General features: G+C 44.1%; 1 protein-coding gene across 1 annotated transcript in view; it reads right to left on the reverse strand.

The window, feature by feature from the left end:
• MYO1F (myosin IF) overlaps window positions 1-20000 on the reverse strand; it is a 363040-nt gene extending 343040 nt beyond the window's left edge. Inside the window, exon 1 of the mRNA XM_069741645.1 lies at window positions 19864-20000. Within this exon, the coding sequence (XP_069597746.1) occupies window positions 19864-19866 (3 nt within the window). The 5' untranslated portion in view covers window positions 19867-20000. The remainder of the gene's footprint in view (window positions 1-19863) is intronic.
• Between the last annotated feature and the right edge of the window lie 4747 nt (window positions 20001-24747).

The following is a 24747-nucleotide window of genomic DNA, read 5'->3' on the forward strand; positions in this document are numbered from 1 at the left end:
CCGAGGGTGGTTTGCACGTTAATGACCGGACCAATTTTTACAATTCTGACCACTGTCCCTTTATGAGGTTATAACTCTGGAACGCTTCAACGGATCTTGGCGATTCTGACATTGTTTTCTTGTGACATATTGTACTTCATTTTATTGGTAACATTTATTCGATATAACTTGCGTTTATTTGTGAAAAAAACGGAAATTTGGCGAAAATTATGAAAATTTCGCAATTTTCCAACTTTGAATTTTTATGCCCTTAAATCACAGAGATATGTCACGCAAAATACTTAATAAGTAACCTTTCCCACATGTCTACTTTACATCAGCACAATTTTGGAACCAAAATTTTTTTATGTTAGGGAGTTATAAGGGTTAAAAGTTGACCAGCAATTTCTCATTTTTACAACACCATTTTTTTTTAGGGACCACATCTCATTTGATGTCATTTTGAGGGGTCTATATGATAGAAAATACCCAAGTGTGACACCATTCTAAAAACTGCACCCCTCACGGTGCTCAAAACCACATTCAAGAAGTTTATTAACCCTTCAGGGGTTTCACAGGAATTTTTAGAATGTTTAAATAAAAATGAATATTTAACTTTTTTTCACACAAAATTTATTTCAGCTCCAATTTGTTTTATTTTACCAAGGGTAACAGGATAAAATGGATGCCAAACATTGTTGTACAATCTGTACTGAGTACGCTGATACCCCATATGTGGGGGTAAACCACTGTTTGGGCGCATGGCAGAGCTCGGAAGGAAAGGAGCGCCATTTGACTTTTCAATGCAAAATTGACAGGAATTGAGATGGGACGCCATGTTGCGTTTGGAGAGCCCCTCGTGCCTAAACATTATAACCCCCCACAAGTGACACCATTTTGGAAAGTAGACACCCTAAGGAACTTATCTAGATGTGTGGTGACCACTTTGGCCCACCAATTGCTTCACAGAAGTTTATAATGCAGAGCCGTAAAAATAAAAAATATTTTTTTTTCACAAAAATGATCTTTTCGCCCCCAATTTTTTATTTTCCCAAGAGTAAGAGAAGAAATTGGACCTCAAAAATTGTTGGCCAATTTGTCCTGAGTACGCTGATACCCCATATATGGGTGTAAACCATTGTTTGGGCGTATGGCAGAGCTCGGAAGGGAAGGAGCGCCATTTTACTTTTCAATGCAAAATTGACTGGAATTGAGATGGGATGCCATGTTGCGTTTGGAGAGCCCCTGATGTGCCTAAACATTGAAATCCCCACAAGTGACACCATTTTGGAAAGTAGACCCCTTAAGGAACTTATCTAGAGGTGTGGTGAGCACTTTGACCCAACACGTGCTTCACAGACGTTTATAATGCAGAGCCGTAAAAATAAAAAATCATATTTTTTCACAAAAATAATCTTTTCGCCACCAATTTTTTATTTTCCCAAGGGTAAGAGAAGAAATTAGACCACAAAAGTTGTTGTGCAATTTGTCCTGAGTGCGACGATACCCCATATGTGGGGGTAAACCACTGTTTGGGCGCATGGCAGAGCTCGGAAGGAAAGGAGCGCCATTTGACTTTTCAATGCAAAATTGACTGGAATTGAGATGGGACGCCATGTTGCGTTTGGAGAGCTCCTCATGTGCCTAAACATTGGAACCCCTCACAAGTGACACCATTTTGAAAAGTAGACCCCTTAAGGAACTTATCTAGATGTGTGGTGAGCACTTTGACCCAACAAGTGCTTCACAGAAGTTTATAATGCAGAGCGGTAAAAATAAAAAATCTTATTTTTTCACAAAAATGATCTTTTCGCCCCCAATTTTTTATTTTCCCAAGGGTAAGAGAAGAAATTAGACCACAAAAGTTGTGCAATTTGTCCTGAGTGCGACGATACCCCATATGTGGGGGTAAACCACTTTTTGGGTGCATAGCAGAGCTCGGAAGGGAAGGAGCGCCATTTGACTTTTCAATGCAAAATTGACTGGAATTAAGATGGGACGCCATGTTGGTTTGGAGAGCCCCTGATGTGCCTAAACATTAAAACCCCCCACAAGTGACACCATTTTGGAAACTAGACCCCCTAAGGAACTTATCTAGATGTGTTTTGAGAGCTTTGAACCCCCAAGTGTTTCATTACAGTTTATAACGCAGAGCCGTTAAAATATATATTTTTTTTTTTTCGCAAAAATTATATTTTAGCCCCCAGTTTTGTATTTTCACAAGGGTAACAGAATAAATTGGACCCCAAAAGTTGTTGTCCAATTTGTCCTGAGTACGCTGATACCCCATATGTGGGGGGGAACCACTGTTTGGGCGCATTGCAGAGCTCGGAAGGGAAGGAGCGCCATTTGGAATGCAGACTTAGATGGATTGGTCTGCAGGAGTCACGTTGCATTTGCAGAGCCCCTGATGTACCCAAACAATACAAACCCCCCACAAGTGACCCCATATTAGAAACTAGACCTCCCAAGGAACTTATCTAGATGTGTTGTGAGAACTTTGAACCCTTAAGTGTTTCACTACAGTTTATAACGCAGAGCCGTGAAAATAAAAATTCTTTTTTTTTTCACAAAAATGATTTTTAGCCCCCCAAATTTTTATTTTCCCAAGGATAACAAGAGAACTTGGACCCTAAAAGTTGTTTTCCAATTTGTCTCGAGCACGATGATACCCCATATGTTGGGGTAAACCCCTGTTTGGGCACACGGGAGAGCTCGGAAGTGAAGGAGCACTGTTTTACTTTTTCAATGCAGAATTGGCTGGAATTGAGATCGGACGCCATGTCGCGTTTGGAGAGCCCCTGATGTGCCTAAACAGTGGAAACCCCCCAATTATAAATGAAACCCTAATCCAAACGCACCCCTAACCCTAATCCCAACTGTAACCCTAACCACACACCTAACCCTGACACACCCCTAATTCTAATCCCAACCCTAATCCCAACCGTAAATGTAATCCAAACCCTAACCCTAGCCCTAACCCTAGCCCTAACCCTAGCCCTAACCCTAATGGGAAAATGGAAATAAATACATTTTTTAAAATTTTATTATTTTTCCCTAAGGCTAGGTTCACATTGCGTTAGGGAAATCCGTTTAGCACTAGCGGATTGCGCTAACGCAATGTCTTTTTAGGTGTCGTGTTTAGTGGTCGCGATCTGGAAGATCGGGGATCGGACCTCGGGCGCGCCGCGGACGCTGCAAGCAGCGTCTGAGGCGCGCCACAAAAGAATGGCACCTTGCTAGCGCGAGCCGAAAATGGCACGCTCTAGCGATGCGCTACACCCGAAAATCACATTGCTGTCAATGTTTGTGATAACGGACCCATTGCACGGCGTTAATTGTGACATTTTCGCCGTGCAACGCTGTCCGTTAGCGTTAACCCATTAACGCAATGTGAACCTAGCCTATCTAAGGGGGTGATGAAGGGGGGTTTGATTTACTTTTATAGCGTTTTTTATATCGGATTTTTATGATTGGCAGCCATCACACACTAAAAGACGCTTTTTATAGCAAAAAAGTTTTTGCGTCTCCACATTTTGAGACCTATAATTTTTCCATATTTTTGTCCACAGAGTCATGTGAGGTCTTGTTTTTTGCAGGACGAGTTGACGTTTTTATCGGTAACATTTTCGGACATGTGACAGTTTTTGATCGCTTTTTATTCCGATTTTTTGTGAGGCAGAATGACCAAAAACCAGCTATTCATGAATTTCTTTTGGGGGAGGCGTTTATACCGTTCCGCGTTTGGTAAAATTGATGAAGCAGTTTTATTCTTCGGGTCAGTACGATTACAGCGATACCTCATTTATATCATTTTTTTAATGTTTTGGCGCTTTTATACGATAAAAGCTATTTTATAGAAAAAATAATTATTTTGGCATCACTTTATTCTGAGGACTATAACTTTTTTATTTTTTTGGTAATGATGCTATATAGCGGCTCGTTTTTTGCGGGACAAGATGACGCTTTCAGAAGTACCATGGTTATTTATATCCGTCTTTTTGATCGCGTGTTATTCCACTTTTTGTTCAGCGTTATGATAATAAAGCGTTGTTTTTTGGCTCGTTTTTTTTTTTTTTTTTCTTACGGTGTTCAATGAAAGGGGTTAACTAGTGGGCCAGTTTTATAGGTCGGGTCGTTACGGACGCGGCGATACTAAATATGTGTACTTTTATTGTTTTTTTGTTTTTTTTTTAGGTAAAGAAATGTATTTATGGGAAAAATATTTTTTTTTTCTGCTTTATTTAGGAATTTTTTTTTTTTTTTTTTTTTTACAAGTGTGGAAATTTTTTTTTTTACTTTTTCACTTTGTCCCAGGGGGGGACATCACAGATCACCGATCTGACAGTGTGCACAGCACTCTATCAGATCGGTGATCTGACATACAGCCGGGCAGGATTAGAGCTGCAGCTGCAGCCTGATCCTGACCCGGAAGTGCTCCCTGCAGGACCCGGATGCAGCCCGGCGGCCATTTTGGATCCGGGGACTGCAGGGAGAAGACGCTCGGTACACGGTGAGTACATCACCGTGTACCGATCGTCTCAGGGAAGCCCGCAGGGAGCCCCCTCCCTGCGCGATGCTTCCCTGCACCGCCGGCACACCGCGATCATCTTTGATCGCGGTGTGGCGGGGGTTAATGTGCCGGGAGCGGTCCGTGACCGCTCCTGGCACATAGTGCCGGATGTCAGCTGCGATAGGCAGCTGACACCCGGCCGCGATCGGCCGCGCTCCCCCCGTGAGCGCGGCCGATCGCATATGACGTACTATCCCGTCACTGGGAATTAAGTCCCAGGTCACCTGGACGGGATAGTACGTCATATGGGATTAAGGGGTTAATTGCATAGAGCATCATTTTTATAATAGTAGGCGTACAAAGTCTGTGTGCGGTCCACTATTGAAATTGTCCTCCACTGCCCAGAGCAATCCTGCCTGTGTACCCCTGTAACTTTTTTAAGCTGCAGTGAGCCACATTTTTGGTTTAAGGCCTACTACCTGTGTCTGTCTGCGCCACTCAATTCAGCTGTGTTCCTTTGAAAAAAGCAGAGCGTCAATAGTCTTGTTTTCAGCCTCTAGGAATTTTAAAAGTGCTTTGGGGGTACAACTTTGGTGGGGCCTACTAACGGTGTCTGCCGCCCCAAGGTGTGCCCCAGGTTTCGTCCACATTGCTTCGGTCTTCCGACTCTCGTTTAGTAGTTGTAGAAAACTACACTGCATTAGGCCTACAAATTGGGTATGGGGTGTAGAGAGACGGTGTGTTCCACTCCAAGGTGTTCCCCAGGTTTCCTCGCCATTGCTTCGGTCTTCCGACTCTCGTTTAGTAGTTGTTGCAAACTACACTGCATTAGGCCTACAAATTGGGTATGGGGTGTAGAGAGATGGTGTGTTCCACTCCAAGGTGTTCCCCAGGTTTCCTATCCATTGCTTCGATCTTCATGCTCTCGTTTAGTAGTTGTTGGAAACTACGCTGCATTAGGCCTACAAATTGGGTATGGGGTGTAGAGAGATGGTGTGTTACACTCCAAGGTGTTCCCCAGGTTTCCTCTCCATTGCTTCGATCTTCTGGCTCTCGTTTAGTAGTTGTTGGAAACTACACTGCATTAGGCCTACAAATTGGGTATGGGGTGTAGAGAGACGGTGTGTTCCACTCCAAGGTGTTCCACAGGTTTCCTCGCCATTGCTTCGGTCTTCCGACTCTCGTTTAGTAGTTGTTGCAAACTACACTGCATTAGGCCTACAAAATGGGTATGTGGTGTAGAGAGATGGTGTGTTACACTAAAAGGTGTTCCCCAGGTTTCGTCCACATTGCTTCGGTCTTCCGACTCTCGTTTAGTAGTTGTAGAAAACTACACTGCATTAGGCCTACAAATTGGGTATGGGGTGTAGAGAGATGGTGTGTTCCACTCCAAGGTGTTCCCCAGGTTTCCTCTCCATTTCTTCGATCTTCATGCTCTCGTTTAGTAGTTGTTGGAAACTACGCTGCATTAGGGCTACAAATTGGGTATGGGGTGTAGAGAGATGGTGTGTTCCACTCCAAGGTGTTCCCCAGGTTTCCTCTCCATTGCTTCGATCTTCATGCTCTCGTTTAGTAGTTGTTGGAAACTACGCTGCATTAGGCCTACAAATTGGTTATGGGGTGTAGAGAGATGGTGTGTTACACTCCAAGGTGTTCCCCAGGTTTCCTCTCCATTGCTTCGATCTTCTGGCTCTCGTTTAGTAGTTGTTGGAAACTACACTGCATTAGGCCTACAAATTGGGTATGGGGTGTAGAGAGACGGTGTGTTCCACTCCAAGGTGTTCCCCAGGTTTCCTCGCCATTGCTTCGGTCTTCCGACTCTCGTTTAGTAGTTGTTGCAAACTACACTGCATTAGGCCTACAAATTGGGTATGGGGTGTAGAGAGATGGTGTGTTCCACTCCAAGGTGTTCCCCAGGTTTCCTCTCCATTGCTTCGATCTTCATGCTCTCGTTTAGTAGTTGTTGGAAACTACGCTGCATTAGGCCTACAAATTGGGTATGGGGTGTAGAGAGATGGTGTGTTACACTCCAAGGTGTTCCCCAGGTTTCCTCTCCATTGCTTTGATCTTCTGGCTCTCGTTTAGTAGTTGTTGGAAACTACACTGCATTAGGCCTACAAATTGGGTATGGGGTGTAGAGAGACGGTGTGTTCCACTCCAAGGTGTTCCCCAGGTTTCCTCGCCATTGCTTCGGTCTTCCGACTCTCGTTTAGTAGTTTTTGCAAACTACACTGCATTAGGCCTACAAATTGGGTATGGGGTGTAGAGAGATGGTGTGTTCCACTCCAAGGTGTTCCCCAGGTTTCCTCTCCATTGCTTCGATCTTCACGCTCTCGTTTAGTAGTTGTTGGAAACTACGCTGCATTAGGCCTACAAATTGGGTATGGGGTGTAGAGAGATGGTGTGTTACACTCCAAGGTGTTACCCAGGTTTCCTCTCCATTGCTTCGATCTTCTGGCTCTCGTTTAGTAGTTGTTGGAAACTACACTGCATTAGGCCTACAAATTGGGTATGGGGTGTAGAGAGACGGTGTGTTCCACTCCAAGGTGTTCCCCAGGTTTCCTCGCCATTGCTTCGGTCTTCCGACTCTCGTTTAGTAGTTGTTGCAAACTACACTTCATTAGGCCTACAAATTGGGTATGGGGTGTAGAGAGATGGTGTGTTACACTAAAAGGTGTTCCCCAGGTTTCGTCCACATTGCTTCGGTCTTCCGACTCTCGTTTAGTAGTTGTAGAAAACTACACTGCATTAGGCCTACAAATTGGGTATGGGGTGTAGAGAGATGGTGTGTTCCACTCCAAGGTGTTCCCCAGGTTTCCTCTCCATTGCTTCGATCTTCATGCTCTCGTTTAGTAGTTGTTGGAAACTACGCTGCATTAGGGCTACAAATTGGGTATGGGGTGTAGAGAGATGGTGTGTTCCACTCCAAGGTGTTCCCCAGGTTTCCTCTCCATTGCTTCAATCTTCATGCTCTCGTTTAGTAGTTGTTGGAAACTACGCTGCATTAGGCCTACAAATTGGTTATGGGGTGTAGAGAGATGGTGTGTTACACTCCAAGGTGTTCCTCAGGTTTCCTCTCCATTGCTTCGATCTTCTGGCTCTCGTTTAGTAGTTGTTGGAAACTACACTGCATTAGGCCTACAAATTGGGTATGGGGTGTAGAGAGACGGTGTGTTCCACTCCAAGGTGTTCCCCAGGTTTCCTCGCCATTGCTTTTGTCTTCATGCTCTCGTTTAGTAGTTGTTGGAAACTACGCTGCATTAGGCCTACAAATTGGGTATGGGGTGTAGAGAGATGGTGTGTTACACTCCAAGGTGTTCCCCAGGTTTCCTCTCCATTGGTTTGATCTTCTGGCTCTCGTTTAGTAGTTGTTGGAAACTACACTGCATTAGGCCTACAAATTGGGTATGGGGTGTAGAGAGACGGTGTGTTCCACTCCAAGGTGTTCCCCAGGTTTCCTCGCCATTGCTTCGGTCTTCCGACTCTCGTTTAGTAGTTGTTGCAAACTACACTGCATTAGGCCTACAAATTGGGTATGGGGTGTAGAGAGATGGTGTGTTCCACTCCAAGGTGTTCCCCAGGTTTCCTCTCCATTGCTTCGATCTTCATGCTCTCGTTTAGTAGTTGTTGGAAACTACGCTGCATTAGGCCTACAAATTGGGTATGGGGTGTAGAGAGATGGTGTGTTACACTCCAAGGTGTTCCCCAGGTTTCCTCTCCATTGCTTTGATCTTCTGGCTCTCGTTTAGTAGTTGTTGGAAACTACACTGCATTAGGCCTACAAATTGGGTATGGGGTGTAGAGAGACGGTGTGTTCCACTCCAAGGTGTTCCCCAGGTTTCCTCGCCATTGCTTCGGTCTTCCGACTCTCGTTTAGCAGTTGTTGCAAACTACACTGCATTAGGCCTACAAAATGGGTATGGGGTGTAGAGAGATGGTGTGTTACACTAAAAGGTGTTCCCCAGGTTTCGTCCACATTGCTTCGGTCTTCCGATTCTCCTTTAGTAGTTGTAGAAAACTACACTGCATTAGGCCTACAAATTGGGTATGGGGTGTAGAGAGATGGTGTGTTCCACTCCAAGGTGTTCCCCAGGTTTCCTCTCCATTGCTTCGATCTTCATGCTCTCGTTTAGTAGTTGTTGGAAACTACGCTGCATTAGGGCTACAAATTGGGTATGGGGTGTAGAGAGATGGTGTGTTCCACTCCAAGGTGTTCCCCAGGTTTCCTCTCCATTGCTTCAATCTTCATGCTCTCGTTTAGTAGTTGTTGGAAACTACGCTGCATTAGGCCTACAAATTGGTTATGGGGTGTAGAGAGATGGTGTGTTACACTCCAAGGTGTTCCCCAGGTTTCCTCTCCATTGCTTCGATCTTCTGGCTCTCGTTTAGTAGTTGTTGGAAACTACACTGCATTAGGCCTACAAATTGGGTATGGGGTGTAGAGAGACGGTGTGTTCCACTCCAAGGTGTTCCCCAGGTTTCCTCGCCATTGCTTTGGTCTTCATGCTCTCGTTTAGTAGTTGTTGGAAACTACGCTGCATTAGGCCTACAAATTGGGTATGGGGTGTAGAGAGATGGTGTGTTACACTCCAAGGTGTTCCCCAGGTTTCCTCTCCATTGGTTTGATCTTCTGGCTCTCGTTTAGTAGTTGTTGGAAACTACACTGCATTAGGCCTACAAATTGGGTATGGGGTGTAGAGAGACGGTGTGTTCCACTCCAAGGTGTTCCCCAGGTTTCCTCGCCATTGCTTCGGTCTTCCGACTCTCGTTTAGTAGTTGTTGCAAACTACACTGCATTAGGCCTACAAATTGGGTATGGGGTGTAGAGAGATGGTGTGTTCCACTCCAAGGTGTTCTCCAGGTTGCCTTTCCTGAGCTTCTATCTTCAGGCTCTTGTTAAATAGTGGTTAAATGGAACAACTGCATTTGGCGTACTAGTTGGTTTGGGGCCTACTAACAGTGTCTGCCGCTCCTTGCTGTTCTCCTGGTTTCCTGTCCTGAAATTCCATTTTCAGGCTCTCGTTAAGTAGTTGTTAATGTTAGACTGCATTTGGCCTACTAGTTGGGTTGGGGCCTACTATCGGTGTCTGCCACTCCTTGCTGTTCTCCTCCACTGAACAAAGCTGTGCCACCTGTTTACTACGGTTGCCAATTTTGAACTGCATTTCGACTACTTACTGATTTGGGCCTACTCTCTGTGTCAGCCTCTCATTCCAGTTGTCCTCCACTGCAATGCCCCCTGGTTAGTCCTGTGTTACCAATTTTGAACTGCATTTAGCCCACTTTATTCTTTGGGCCTATATCTGTGTTTCCTCCTCATCCTGCCCATTGCCCAGCCAGTGATAGATGAGTCTGCTGGTACATTGACCCATAACGCAAAATTCCCCGTGCACGCTACACAGCAAGATTGTGACCCTGCTGAAAGTCAGGTTCCTCTTCCCGCATACCATACCACCTTACACGGGGACAAAGAGGAAGGTGCAGATGAAAGTGCAGGTTCCTTCATCAGGTGAGGGGAGGAATACTAGTTGGCGACGTCACTGGCACAGGGCCTCTCATAGTACGCAAAAGTGTTGCTGCCGGTGGGTGGCGCCCCCGCCGTGCAAACACACTGCTGTACTTTGAGGGGCCCTGTGCCAGTGCCAATGCCAACGAGTGGGCCCCCCCTGCTTGCTCAGGATCTCAGCACTTGCAAAGTTGAAATACTTACCTCTCCCTGCTCCACTGCCGTGACGTGTTCCAGATTTCCTGGGCCCACTAATTACTTGAACCAGCCCTACCCCCCACAACTTTAGCCAAATGACCCCCAATTTCAAATGTCTTCCAATTATTATAAGGTAAATTACGATTGACAAGCTTCTGTAACAAGAATGGATGTTTTTGCCATTAAAATGGGCAGTGTTGGTGTTTTCCTGGCCTCCACTCACTGCCGACTATGCTCCCCCATTGACTTGCATTGGGTTTCGTGTTTCGGGCGATACCCGACTTTTCGCGATAATCGGCCGATTCCACTCGACTCGACTTCTAAGATAGTCGGGTTTCGCGAAACACGGCTCGACTCTAAAAAGGTCAAGGTCGCTCAACCCTAATCACGAGCATACCCCAAAGTCAACCAAATCTCGGTATCAGAAATCCTTGAAGATTCTGGAGTAGCCGTCACAATCACCTGACTGGAACGCCATAGAAAATCTTTGCTGAGATTTGAAGAAGATAGTTGCATGCAAACCTGAGAATATTAGTGAATCAGATGCCATTGACCATAAGGAGTGGGCTAAGATTCTTCAGAAACAAAACTAGAAGTTTGTACCTGGTTGTGCTTCACATTTGCAGAAGGTTACAACATCCAAAAGAGACTAAAGTACTAAAGCCTCCCAATCATAAAAGGGTTGAATAATTCTGACGCTGCAGTTATTAAAAAATTGCATTTTCTTTTGAATTTTGTGAAACCACTTGTTAATAGTTTTGAGCCACTTAAATTGTTCTTCTTTGATTGAGTTGTTTTAAAAAGCAGAAAGGTTGTAAAGTTTCCTGAGAAATCTAACGTGCAATGGGAGTTAAATAATTTGGATTACTAAAGTGTAGAATATATAGACAATTCTCAGGATATGTGCAAAATATTCTCAGAAAATGAGATTGTCTTAGTATTTTATTTTCTAAAAGGTGAGAAAAAAATATTAACTTTTTACAAGTATCTTACTTTTACATTCAGTTATCCCTACTTCAAGCTACAAGTTGAAAGGTCAAGGCTTCTGACAATAGGGATTTTATGAGTTTCTGTTCTATAATTTTTGTTAAGGAACAAACAAAGGCAATGCTCTCATTTGCAGGATTATTTTTGCAAGATATACTGTAGGTACTGATTAGCTCTCTAGTAGAAATCTGCTCATGGTTCTTGATTAGCTACAATTAAATGGTAACTGTACTTAACTTTTTTTCAATAAATGTGCATAAGAACATAAAAAAAACCTTGAAATATATCAAATTAGAGAAATATTCCTCTTTCCCCATTTATCAGACTTTTTTCTAAATCCCTGCACTGATCATTAATTTTTAAATACTGCTTAAGGCCCCCCCACTGGTGCTGAAGCCGCGATTCATATCTTCCCTGCAGCAGCGTTTGCTGCAGAGAAGATATGAATAATAGTGTTTAAAATAAAGATCTATGTGCCACATCTTCTCCTGTATGCGGTCACGTGGGGCCGCCGATTACAGTAATGAATATGCGGTTCCACCCCTATGGGAGGTGGAGCCGCATATTCATTACTGTAAATGAGCGGCCCCACGTGACCGCATACAGGAGACGATGCGGCCAGAACAGGAAGCAGCGACAGCCAACGAGGGAGCCGGGTGAGTATTTTCAGAACAGCAGGGGGGGCGCACAGGGGGTGGGGGGCGCACAGGGGGCACATAGATCTTTATTTTAAACACTTTTATTCATATCTTCTCTGCAGCAAACGCTGCTGCAGGGAAGATATGAATCGCGGCTTCAGCACCAGTGGGGGGGACAGTGGTTAATGTAGCGCTGTCTCCTGCACGGCACACGGACTGCACACGGACAACGTCCGTGTGTGGTACGTGTTTTACACGGACCCATTGACTTTAATGGGTCCGTGTAATACGTGCGCTCCCACGAACACTGACATGTCTCCGTGTTTGGCACACGGAGACACGGTCCGCAAAAAATCAATGACATCTGCACAGATGCATTGATTTTTATGTGTCTACGTGCGTCAGTGTCTCCGGTACGTGAGGAAACTGTCACCTCACGTACCGGAGACACTGACGTGTGAAACAGGCCTAAATCTGTGTACAAATCTGTCTTAATTGAGGCTATGGTACATGGCTGTAGCATGCATCTGAGATGCAGTTGCTGAGAAGCCACTTCCTAAATGTTGCAGTAGCTAGCCGTGCGACTATTAGAAATTAAATGTTAATGGATTGCTTAGTTTTAATGACCATATGGCTTCTGGAAAACTACAGCCATAACAATAGGCAAGCCATTAGCATTGCCCATTAATTCACTTGTGCAAAAGGTCATTAAGACACCATGAAACGGCAAAGTATTACTCTGTGTGACTGCAGACTTATGAATCCCTCCAGATCACGCACTGTGCGCTACAGGGATTTTCCGATTTCTTAGCCAGGATCAGAGGGTATGTTTTCGTTATACATACTCCTGGTCAGAGCCTGTCCAGTGGACTCGGCCTCACTTCATACTAGACAGCCGTGCCTCTAGTTGGGGCACAGCATCGCTCAATGCAAGTGAATAGATCGAGGCCATGCCCACTAGACGGGTTCTGGTCGGGATTTGGACTGAATGTCATCAACATCTGATCTGAAAGCTCTGCAGCACTGCCTCAGCAAAAGGGCAACAGGCTCAGCTGAAGCTAATTTGTCTAGGAGACAAACCGCACACTGCGGCAGAGTTATTGATAGGAATAGCAGACCAAACAGATCTGTGGCTTTTGCTGCTGAACCTACAAGCAGGCATGCTCGTGTGTGACAATGACCATAACCTTGTGGTGGCTGTGAAGCTTGGCAAGCTCACACACTTACCATGCTTGGACCACATGCTCAACTTAGTAGTTTAGTAATTTCTGAAAACATGCTCAGATTTGTCAGAGTTTCTGGTCAAGGTACGCCCCGTCAGTGCCCACTTACACAAATCAATTACAGGTGCCACCACTCTGGCAGTGCTAAAGCAGCATATGCAAGTGCCTGCTTACTGACTTGTGTGCGACATGACCATGCACTGTAACTCCCCACATGCTGGCAAGGCTTTGTGAGCAACAGAGGCCAGTTGTGGAATACCACCTCCAACAGACCCGTTGGTATTCTGGTAAGCTCCCGCACATAATAACTGAAGAGTGGGAATGGATGTCTGACATTTGTGCAGATCTGTAAAACTTTGAAGACTTTACAAAAATGGGGAGGGGCAATGATGCCATAATTAGAGCAATGATCCCACTTTTGGGCCTACTTAAGCAGTCACTGCTCACAATTAAACATGAAGCCATACATGCGGACCAGGTGAAGAAGGTGGAAGACATGAGACAGGAAAATACTCCCCAGCCCTACCTCATCTCATCTGCTCAGTGCAGATTGGGTAATAATGAGGAGGTGGAGGCTGAGAAAGAGGAGGAACAGGAGCTAGTTTCTAGTACCCACACAAGCTTCGTCCCGTATCTCCTACATGGAGGAGGAGATGAAGGGTGTCATCATGGTGGAGACAAGGAAGTGTTGCCTTAGTGGCACATCTGTTCAGCTTTATGTACTGCTGCCTTTCCCATGAACCTCACGTTTTATTTATCTTGGCAAAAAGAGTACTGGTTGTTAACCCTAATAGACCCATGCTACAAGGAGAACTTGGCATCTCTCCATTCTGAGGTGGAGAGGTCTTCTAAAATGGTGCTATGCCAGAAAGCCATTGTGGAAAATATGTTGAAAAAGTCCCATCAGACAACACTAGTGGCAGGGGACAAGCTTCCTTGCCCAACCAAGGAGGAGAGGTGAGCACCTCGCATGAGCTGTCCTTCTATACCTTGGGGGTGTTGTGTTGCCCTGCCACTAGCGTCTTGGTTGAGTGGGCTTATAGTGGGACCAGACTGATCATAACAGACAGGCGCTTTTGCTTGTCAACAGAAAGTGCTGACAGGCTCACTCTGATAACACCACCAGATGATAGCATCACATAAAGAGTTTTTAATGTTCTATATCTGAATGAGACCCACCAGTTCTTGCCTTATAGGGTATATAGATAACTCTACTTATAATCTTTTCCTGGTTTTGCACTTTGTGTATGGGTGTATGGATGACCCTCCCTATAATATTTTTCTGGATTTGCACTGTATGCAAAGCGTTTTATGAGTTTAGAAGTACCACAACTATACTTTTTTGAAATTTTTTATGAGGCGAGTAAGAAGGAGGCGGAGAGGGCAAGGAAGGAAAAGGTTTAAACATGTGCATATTTAACCCTTGCTTTGTACTTTTGTTTAGAATCATATTCACACTGTGACACCCTAACCCTGATCCTGTTTTACACTTTTCTGCCACAAGGAGAGATTAAATTACTCAAATACATCTGTTAGATGCATAAAAATGCAATAACACTATATAAAATATAAAAAGTGTAAAGCAGGATCATGGTTAGGGTGCCACAGTGTGAATATGGTTCAAAAGAAAAGTACAGAGCAATGGTTAACTATTTCTTTCCCTGCTCTTTCCCCCTTCCCCCTCCCCTTTCCATTCCTCCCGCTTCCTGGTGGTGGAGGATATAATGTTGGGTGAGTATATTTTTATTATAAAACTGATGTCCAATGTTAATTGAAAGGAAGTGTAAGTGAAACAACCGATTATTGACTGCTGATAGGCTGCAGTGCTTGTGTGGCACATGGGCATTGGGAGATCTGGCGCCGACGTCAAAGGAACGACATTCTGCATGAAGTGAGTATGTACTATTTTACTTGTGGGAGTATAGCATTTAGGAAGGAGTTGCCCAAGTAGTGAACAACTCCTTTAAGGTATTTTTAAATCTGTATATGGGCTTTCTACATACATATATTTATGGTAAATTTGGCTAGCTATAGAATTACTTTTCAATTTCTTAAAGGAAGCATCTGTAATCACTGAAACAACAGAGCTGGGCAGAGCTGTGCCATTTCCTGTTATGACTTGGGTTAACGATTACATCTAATGAGCACTTTCATTCGTAATATCCACAATCTAGGTCCTGATTAAAAAACAATAAGAAATAATTGTACATTAATATACAGTTGTGTTAAAAAGGGTTTGCCCCTTCTTGATTTCCTATTCTTTTGCATTTTTGTCACACTTACATGTTTCAAATCATCAAAAAAATTAAAATATTAGACAAAGATAACACAAGTAAACACAAAATGAAGTTTTTAAATGAAGGTCTTTATTATTAAGGGAAAAAGAAATCCAAACCTACAGGGCCCTGTGTGAAAAGTGATTGCCCCTAAACCTAATGACTAGTTGGGCCACCCTTAGCAGCAACATCTGCAATCAAGCATTTGTGATAACTGGCAATGAGTCTTTTACAACACTCTGGAAATTTTTTTGGCTCACTCATGTTTGCAGAATTGTAGTAATTCAGCCACATTGGGGGGTTTCCGAGCATGAACCGCCTTTTTAAGGTCATGCCACAACATCTCAATCAGATTAAGGTCAGGACTTTGACTAGGCCACTCCAAAGTCTTAAATTTTGTATTTCTTAAGACATTCAGAGATGTTCTTACTATGGTGTTTTGAATCATTTCCCGCTGCATATCCCAAGTGCGGTTCAGCTTGAGGTCACAAACAGATGGCAGACATTCTCCTTCAGGATTTTTGGTAGACAGCAGAATTCATGGTTCCATTTACCACAGCAAGTGTTCCAGGGCCCGAAGCAGCAAAACAGCTGCAGAACATCACACTACCACCGCCACATTTTACTGCTGGTATGATGTTCCTTTTCTGAAATGCTGTGTTACTTCTAAGCCAGATGTAATGGGATATACACCTTCCAAAATGTTCAACTTTTGTCTCGTCTGTACACAGAGTATTCTCCCAAATGCCTTGGGGATCATCAAGTTATTTCCTTTCAAAACTGAGACAAGCCTTTATGTTCTTATTGCTCAGCAGTGGTTTTCGTCTTGGAACTCTGCATGCAGTACATTTTTGCCCAGTCTCTTTTTTATGGTGGAGTCATAAACACTGACATTTAACAGAGGCCAGTGAGGCCTGCAGTTCTCTGGATATTGTTGCTGGGTCTTTTGTGACCTCTTGGATGAATCGTTGCAGGGCTCTTGGTGTAATTTTGGCTGGCCAGCCATCCCTGGGAAGGTTCACCACATATTTTTGCCATTTATGGATAATGGCTCTCACTGTGGTTCGCTGGAGTGCCAAAGCTTTAGAAATGGCTTTAAATCCTTTTCCAGACTACAATTACTTTGTTTCCTTTTTTTCAGAATTTCTTGTCAGGCAGGTCCTTTTTAAGTGATTTCTTGATTATGAACAGGTGTGGCAGTAATCAGGCTGAGGGTGTGGCTAGGGAATTCAAACTCAGCTTCCCAAATATGTTATAAACCACCATTAATTTATGTTTTTGTTTGGGGGGAGGCAATCACTTTTTCACACAGGGTCCTGTAAGTTTGAATTTGTCCCTTAATAATAAAGACCTTCAATTAAAAACTGCATTTTGTGATTACTTGTGTTATCTTTGTCTAATATTTAAATTTGTTTTGGTGATCTGAAACATTTAAGTGTGACAAACATGCAAAGGAATAGGAAATGAGGAATTTTATTTCCACCAATACAATGTACAGAAGAAAATACAGGATATTTGCAAAACCAGGTTATAGGTGCTTCCTTGTTTTGCAATGTGGTTTACCTAGAACTCAGAAAATATAATCTTACTGTTTAGTGTTAACAGAGATAATAAACCTTGAATAACAAATGAGTATCAAATAGCAATGTTTCCACAAATAATATTAACCTTTTAATTTGTTGTGGTGTTGAAATGTCAGGCTAGACTACCAGTGATCATTAGAATGGGATTTTTATTCTCTGCTAGCTGGGGTGGCTGAGGCTCATATGTAGAGTATCCCTTTATTAAAACAAATAGAGGTTCTCCCAATCCCAGGATATGTGGTCATAGTGGCCAAATGACACTAATTGGAAGACCGCTTACTTATTACAAAAAAATCTATTATTTTAACAACGCATCATATTATGCTTATTTTTTACTTATTTGCTTTGTTTATAAGCGGACAAAACAAAAAAGCAAGAAAAAATACAATTCTAAAAATATGTTATACCAACTCAAAATCAGAGAGTCGTGTCAGCAGATCTCAGAGACAATTACCAATAGGTGACAAAGCTGGGAATCATGCCCATTTGGGGACTATCGGTATTTCTCAGCTTTAATTGACTTGCATAACGCTAGGGTCACAGCAGTGTATATTCTTTTATCGAAGAGAATTGTGACAATTATTCTAATCACACTCTTATCAGAGTTTTATCAGATTGTGATCATATTGTGATCCAATTTTCTCAGATGAGGAGATGGGGGAAAAAAGTCTCCATTTTCTCCATTATTTCTGTCCATGAAAATCAGATTGCACTCGGATGTCATGTTTGGACTCATTGACTTGTATGGCCGAGTGCGATCCGAATATTCAATCAAACTTGGGCATCCTGCGATTACTGGCCTGGTCCGAGAAAAAATATTGTGTACGGCTCCATGGAATAACATTGGTTCGAGCACAATCCAATGTTTTGTTAGATCGCATTTGGTCATGTGAATGAGCCCTTTAGGGTATGTGCACATGGATCGCCCCCAGACACAGGGCCACGAGTTCTCGGTACCGGGCCTCTCTGGTTCGGTTCTGAGGCTGTCACGGTGGCTAGACCCGGTCCGCGACCCTTCTAAGGGGCGTCCAATAAAGGTGGTGCAGTCTGTCAGGGGTTCGTGACGCCACCTGTGGTGTTCGGTCAGGATGACCGACGCTGCTGTGGGGTCCGCTGGGGTGATGGAATGGCAGCTGGATGGTATACCTTCCCACAGGTGAAGTATGTCCCCAGGGCTTCCCAGTAAGGTGGATGGTGATGGTGTGAGGTGCAGTCAATAAAGAGGACACAGGGTTGCAGTCTCTTTACCTCTTTACTGAAGACTTCAGGATCCTCAATCCAGAGCACGTTTAACAGGGCTATCTGAGACCGGCCTGTCCGATGGGCACTTCCAGAGTTTCCTTCACAGATGGAAATCGTTGCCTACCAATAGCGCCTGTGTGATGTAGTCCTACCCTGCTGAGCATTCGGAATAGTCCTCACAACTGCTGTTCTCATTCGTTTGTTCTCTACAGCTCTCTCTCTTTCTTTAGTTCCAGATGTTGCTAGTTTCTCGTCCCCCAGTATGTTTTGGCTAGGACGCACCCGTATGATGGGAAGGCCTGGAGGTCTTCCGGGACCCTAGAGACGCCCCTCTCCCACTGTTGCCCCCTATGTCTTCATAGGAAATTTAAGGTAGACAGCCAACCTATAATTAACTGTCCTGCGGAGTTCGAGGTAAGGCCTAGAGTCAGTTACTCTCGCGGTGTTCCGGCCACCGGCTACGCGCCTCAGTAGGATGTTGCCTCGGTCTCATGGCACGACTCCTATGGGTACTCCTTTGTGCTTGATCTCGTTTACACTGTTCCACAATATCCTTCCCTTCTTGTCTCTTTCTTAGGATACCGCCGCAAGGTAGTGCAGGCGCGGTTCCGTTACGTTCTGTTCTGTTTGCTAGGCACCTGCCAGGTTCCCACGCCTGACAGGGACCCCCCTGTGTCTTCTCCCTGCAACACCCCCTGCCACGGGATGTTGCCTGAATCCAACCCAGTCAGCTTCTGACTAACTTCCTCCCCAGCCCCTAGTTTTACCAGTGTGAGGAGTGGCCCAATAAATAAAGCCTTTTTCTCCCCCTAGTGGCCGGAGTGTGAAGTGTAATGTGTTCTGTTGATACCTGGTCAGGAGAACTCCTGTAGTGCCATCAGACGTACCATCACTCCCCTTAGTGGCAGAGGGTCATACTGCAACGACCAGATCTCTGGGGCGCTGCACACACGTTCCGGATTTTGCTGCGGATCCGCAGCGTTTCCGCAGCTGCGGATCCGCAGCAATTTCCCATGAGTTTACAGTACAATGTAAATCTATGGGAAACCAAAAACGCTGTGCCCATGCTGCAGAAAAAAACACGCGGAAACGCAGCGTTTTATTTTCCGCAGCATGTCAATTCTTTGTGCGGAATCCGCAGCGTTTTTACACCTGCTCCAATAGAAAACCGCATGTGTAAAACCGCAGCGGAATCCGCAATAGAAACGCGATAAATCCACAGGAAAAACCACAGCGGTTTTGCACTGCGGATTTATCAAAGCCGCTGCGGAAAAATCCGCAGAGGAGCTTTCTACGTGTGCACATACCCTTATAGTTTGTAAAGCGCTGCGGAATATGTTGGCGCTATATAAATAAAAATTATTATTATTATTATTATTATAGTCATCGAGCTGCCTTTCCAAAAAAAGAAGGCAGAAACTAAAAGGAGCTAAACTGGCACAGTCTTGTTCCTCTCTTTGCATCTTATTTTATAAAGTCTTAATCTAAAAACATATTTAAAGGAATAAAAAAACATTTGCTATAAAAGTTATTATAAAGTAATACTAAAGGAACGCTTCATCACCCTTGAATTGCTTCCTTTAAATCACAAGTCCCCACAGATTGTCTAGGCGTATTATCATTCATAGTTATGAAAGTGAGGGGTATGATCCAATCTTCATCTTTAGAGCACATTCACATTTCTAAGACAATGCATAAGTAAGTAGACAGCATCCTACCATGGTTATATGGATTCCTTCTGTGGTGATTCTTCCCTCCTGACAGTCTTCTGGATCTTAAAATGCCACCATAATCCAATTATTGGCGGAAGGAGTCATTCTTTGTTCCTTTGCTCGTAAGTTTAGTAAAAAGTTAGTTATTGCAGAAGTTCCTCTCTGCGTCACCCACTTCCTTCTTTCTGATTGTCAGCTTTTTGAAAATTATATTTTGCTTGGGGTGGAGTATATGCTTGTGTACGCCTCAGAGAGCAATGTATAAAATACAGAACTTGGAAACAAACAGTTAATGAAACCATCTTTGCACAGATATGACCACATTTCTCCATTGAAGTGGTGTCTTTTACCAGAAGTGTGAAATGTAGGCTGCAGATACATGAGTTTATTTTTACTCAGGGCATTAATAGAGGTATGGACTTGTATTGAGTATGTGTCTGAACGATTTCATTGCTTCATGTAAAACATCCATTTGTCTTTCAACATCAGTTTACATTAGACTACCCAGCCCTGACTTGGCAAAGAAAATGCACCACTTTTCATGGTGTCCTGTATACGGCACCAAGAAATTTAGTCCTGTCAGACGTGGATTGGGGCCTACAGGGGCTGAACTTGTCCTTCTAACACATTCTCTCTCTAGAAGCTCAATTAAATTATTTTTTGGAGAAATTGAATCCAACATCTTTGAACTCTTTGTCATGAGAGAAGCTGGGTGTTCGTTTGTGGGCTTTTGATATTAGGGGTACCACTGAAGTTTGCCTGGGCCACCGCCTTTTTGCTTTCTTTCTACAGAAGCTGAGTGACAAACTGCATTTCACGCTTCATGTAAGTATGTGTCCATTTCGTTTTGTGTGTACTTGCGTGTGACTGTATATTCCCTGTTCCCTATGTTCTTCAATCGTGTGCCACATCAGTATCACACGTGCCGGCCTCTGGCAAGCAGCGGTGCTGTTAGCACTGTTTCCCAGCGCCAGGTGCTGAAGACAACTCACAACGCCAGCAGGGGACAATGTTGAGAGTTGTATTCAGCTGATAACAGCGAGAGGAGGCAGCCGCTGAATAGACTATTCATCAGCCGCCACCTTCGCTGTAATTAAATAAAACTAAAAGAGCACCTTAGGTCCCCCCAATTTTTGACAACCAGCCAAGCTAAAACAGACAGCTTGAGCTGGTATTCTTAGGCTAGTAGGGGGCCATGGATATAGCCCCCCAGCCTAAAAATAGCAGCCCCTAGCCACCCAGAAAAGGCACACCTATTTAGATGCGCCAATTTTGGTATTTTGTCTTGTGGTGGTAAGTGGGGTTCATATTTGTGGCGTTGATGTCACCTTTGCATTAATCTCTACATCTTTTTCATTGCTTGTCTCAGCGTTTATCAAGATTGCACTCGGATGACATCTGAGTGCAGTCAGATTATTCATACACATCCATAGATTTGTATGGGAGAAGTGTGATCTGATTTGGCTTGAGAAAATAATTGCAGATCTGAGCTGCCGCATAGAATAACATTGGTCCGAGTGCTGTCCGATGTTTTATCCCATGGCACTTGGCTGTGTTCTATGTTTGTGTGAGTGAGCCCTATGCCCGCGTATGTGTGTGATTCAGAGATATTCAGAGGGGTGTAGATAAGTGGCTAGCTGGTGTTCACTGGAGCTCCTGATGGTGGAGTAAGGCATGAGCTGCAGGCAACCCCCAGGTACCACTCCTAGGCAGTCCCTGGCACTGCAGCTTCTAACCCCAGGGGTCAAGTATGCAGACACTTTCTGGAATTGGGCTCCCTTCAGACTACTCCTCAGGCAGGGCAGATACTTACATGGAGTCACAGACATAGCTGGATTTGAAGACTGCTATAACAGTCCGGATACACAAAGTACACATTCAGACACACAGGTCTCAGGAACTGATTCAGGCAATGGCCACACACAGACCAGGAGAGCAAGTTCAGGCACTGATCATACAAGGACCAGGGATTTGAGTTCAGCACTTGGCTGCACAATTATCAGGGTTTAGGTACTAACTTTAAGATACTAAGACATGGGATAATCTGCCAACATACAGTTGCACAGACTACCAACTACTAGGAAACGCTAGGGGTTGCTGAGGCACCTCCTTAATGGGGAGGGTGCCTTTTACACTCAGATGCCTCCCAGCTATTGGTTGGGGGCATTTTACCATGTGCTTGTACACTAGGCTCTCTGCCGTGAAGTGCAGCATGCATGAACACAGGAGACAGGGAGCATGCCTGGATCCACCCCATGTGGCTGGGGCAGAAAGTATGCCAGCATTCCTGCATGGAGGGGAAGGGGAACAATGCAGGGGTGACAGCACTAGCATTACAATTCTCTTTCCACATTTATGTAGAATTGGTTCTGTTCCTGTATCTATGTGGTAAGTCAGATTTTTTAAGATACTTCTTTGCAGAATCTGTTGGATATATTGAATCCCCTTCCAAGTGAATTCCATATAGTTTATTTTATTCATTTAATTTGAATAGAGGTGTATCTGAAGTACCCACATGTATAAAAATGTTTTAGCAGCATCTGAAAATATCAGACTGTTACTGGTGCTGATAACAGTTCATTGTTGGAGGTTCCGGGAGTTGAATCCCCACAGATCAGATATTGAAGCCTATCTTAAGGATAGACCATCAATAGAAAAGTAGTGGCCAACATGTTTAATAATCCTTTGTTCTTCTAAATAATCAAACTGTTAAGAGCAGCTCAATAAAGTATCTTGGATTATACAAATTTGCTTTTATCTGCTTATCTCCTCAAAACAATCTCTGAACAATTTTTAGAGTGTTTCAGGGCACATTATCTTTTAAACTGACACCTGTTTTTGTGGATTAACATTGCGTAGGCCCAAGGTTTCCCAGCACAGTCTTTTCTTGCTTGATATTTGTAGCACACTTGGATCGTGGACCCACTGTTCCACAGACCGGGGAATGCCTGGAGGGGCAAAAGTAGGCAACTATCTGGGTTTTCACTTGAGCCATTTTGGTGTAGTTAAATTTGGGCCACAAGAGGATGCCAGGTGCTACTCCTGGACAGATCCCGTTACCGCGGCAGCAGACCCAAAGGGTTAGGACATTAGACACAATCTCAGAGTCCAAGGTGGGACTGGAAACTGGTGGAACAGATAGTAGTGCTAATTTTGACATAACAGGGTAGTAAGCACAGATGCCAGTTCATGCACCGTCAGAGCAATTTCAGACTCTGGTACTGCAGGTGCGGTTTCAGGTTCATATATCCCCTGAGCGGTTTCAGGTTTAGGTACAACCGGAGGGGTATTGAGCTCAGGTACCGCTGGTGTAGTTTCTGGCTCAGGTACCACAGGTGCGGTTTCAGGTTCAAAGTACAGATATAGATCAGACTGGAACAGGTGCTAGAACTGATGCAGGCTCTGGGACCTTATAACAGGCTTGTAGCTAGTAGACTGCCAAAACTCAATTGTTAGTCAGGCACCTCCCTACAGGTGGAGGTGCTTTAAGTATTAAGTGCCTCCCAGCTATAGGCTGGGGACACATAGGATTGTGCATGCTGTATCTTTAAGAGACAGTGAGCAATGGGAGCAGAAGGAAAGGGACACAACAGGGCAGACTGGGTGGTGAATAAGTTTGCGTCCCTGCCAGGTGGATGGAAAAAGGCATACAGGAAAGTCGGCATTACAGTGCCCCCCTACTTGCGCCCCCTCTTCTTCAAGCAGGCCTGCAAGGAATCTCTCCATAAAAGGTGGGGCATGGATATTCTCCTTGGGTTACCACAATCTTTCTTCGGGACCAAACACCTTCCAATCCACAAGAAAAAAGTTAAAAAGCTTTTTTCTCTCACCTTCTTCATGGACAATATGTTCTCTAACTCGAAGACATCCTCTAAGATGACTGGTGAAGCATTGGCACCCGAATCTTTGAAGAAAGGACTTAAAATGACAAATGGAAACATGGAAGGAGTTAGGCTGCGAGCTTCAGTTTATAACATACCATGTTTATCTGTCTGATAACTTTGAATGGATAAATGAAGCGGGGACCCAGCTTGTGGGATGGCATCTTAAGGTGGATGAATTTCGAAGAGAGACACACCTTATTTCCTTGCTATAAGGTTGGTGAATACAAGTGTCTCTTGTCGGCATGCCTCTTTATCCAGATGGAGGACTTCTCTACAGTGGCTTAGGTACAGTTAGGTCCATATATATTTGGACAGAGACAACATTTTTCTAATTTTGGTTATAGACATTACCACAATGAATTTTAAACAAAGCAATTTAGATTCAGTTGATGTTCAGACTTTCAGCTTTCATTTGAGGGTATCCACATTAAAATTGGATGAAGGGTTTAGGAGTTTCAGCTCCTTAGCATACGCCATCCTGTTTTTAAAGGGACCAAAAGTAATTGGACAATTGACTCCAAGGCTATTTTATGGACAGGTGTGGGCAATCCCTTCATTACGTCATTCTCAATTAAGCAGATAAAAGGCCTGGAGTTGATTTGAGGTGTGGTGCTTGCATTTGGAAGGTTTTGCTGTGAAGTAAACATGCGGTCAAAGGAGCTCTCCGTGCAGGTGAAACAAGCCATCCTTAAGCTGCAAAAACAGAAAAAAACTCATTCGAGAAATTGCTACATTATTAAGAGTGGCAAAATCTACAGTTTGGTACATCCTGAGAAAGAAAGAAAGCACTGGTGAACTCATAAATGCAAAAAGACCTGGGCGCCCACGGAAGACAACAGTGGTGGATGATCGCAGAATTATCTCCATGGTGAAGAGAATCCCCTTCACAACAGCCAACCAAGTGAACAACACTCTCCAGGAGGTCGGCGTATCAATATCCAAATCTACCATAAAGAGAAGACTGCAGGAAAGTAAATACAGAGGGTTCACTGCACAGTGCAAGCCA

Source organism: Ranitomeya imitator, chromosome 1, assembly GCF_032444005.1.
Source record: "Ranitomeya imitator isolate aRanImi1 chromosome 1, aRanImi1.pri, whole genome shotgun sequence".
Lineage (NCBI taxonomy): Eukaryota > Metazoa > Chordata > Amphibia > Anura > Dendrobatidae > Ranitomeya > Ranitomeya imitator.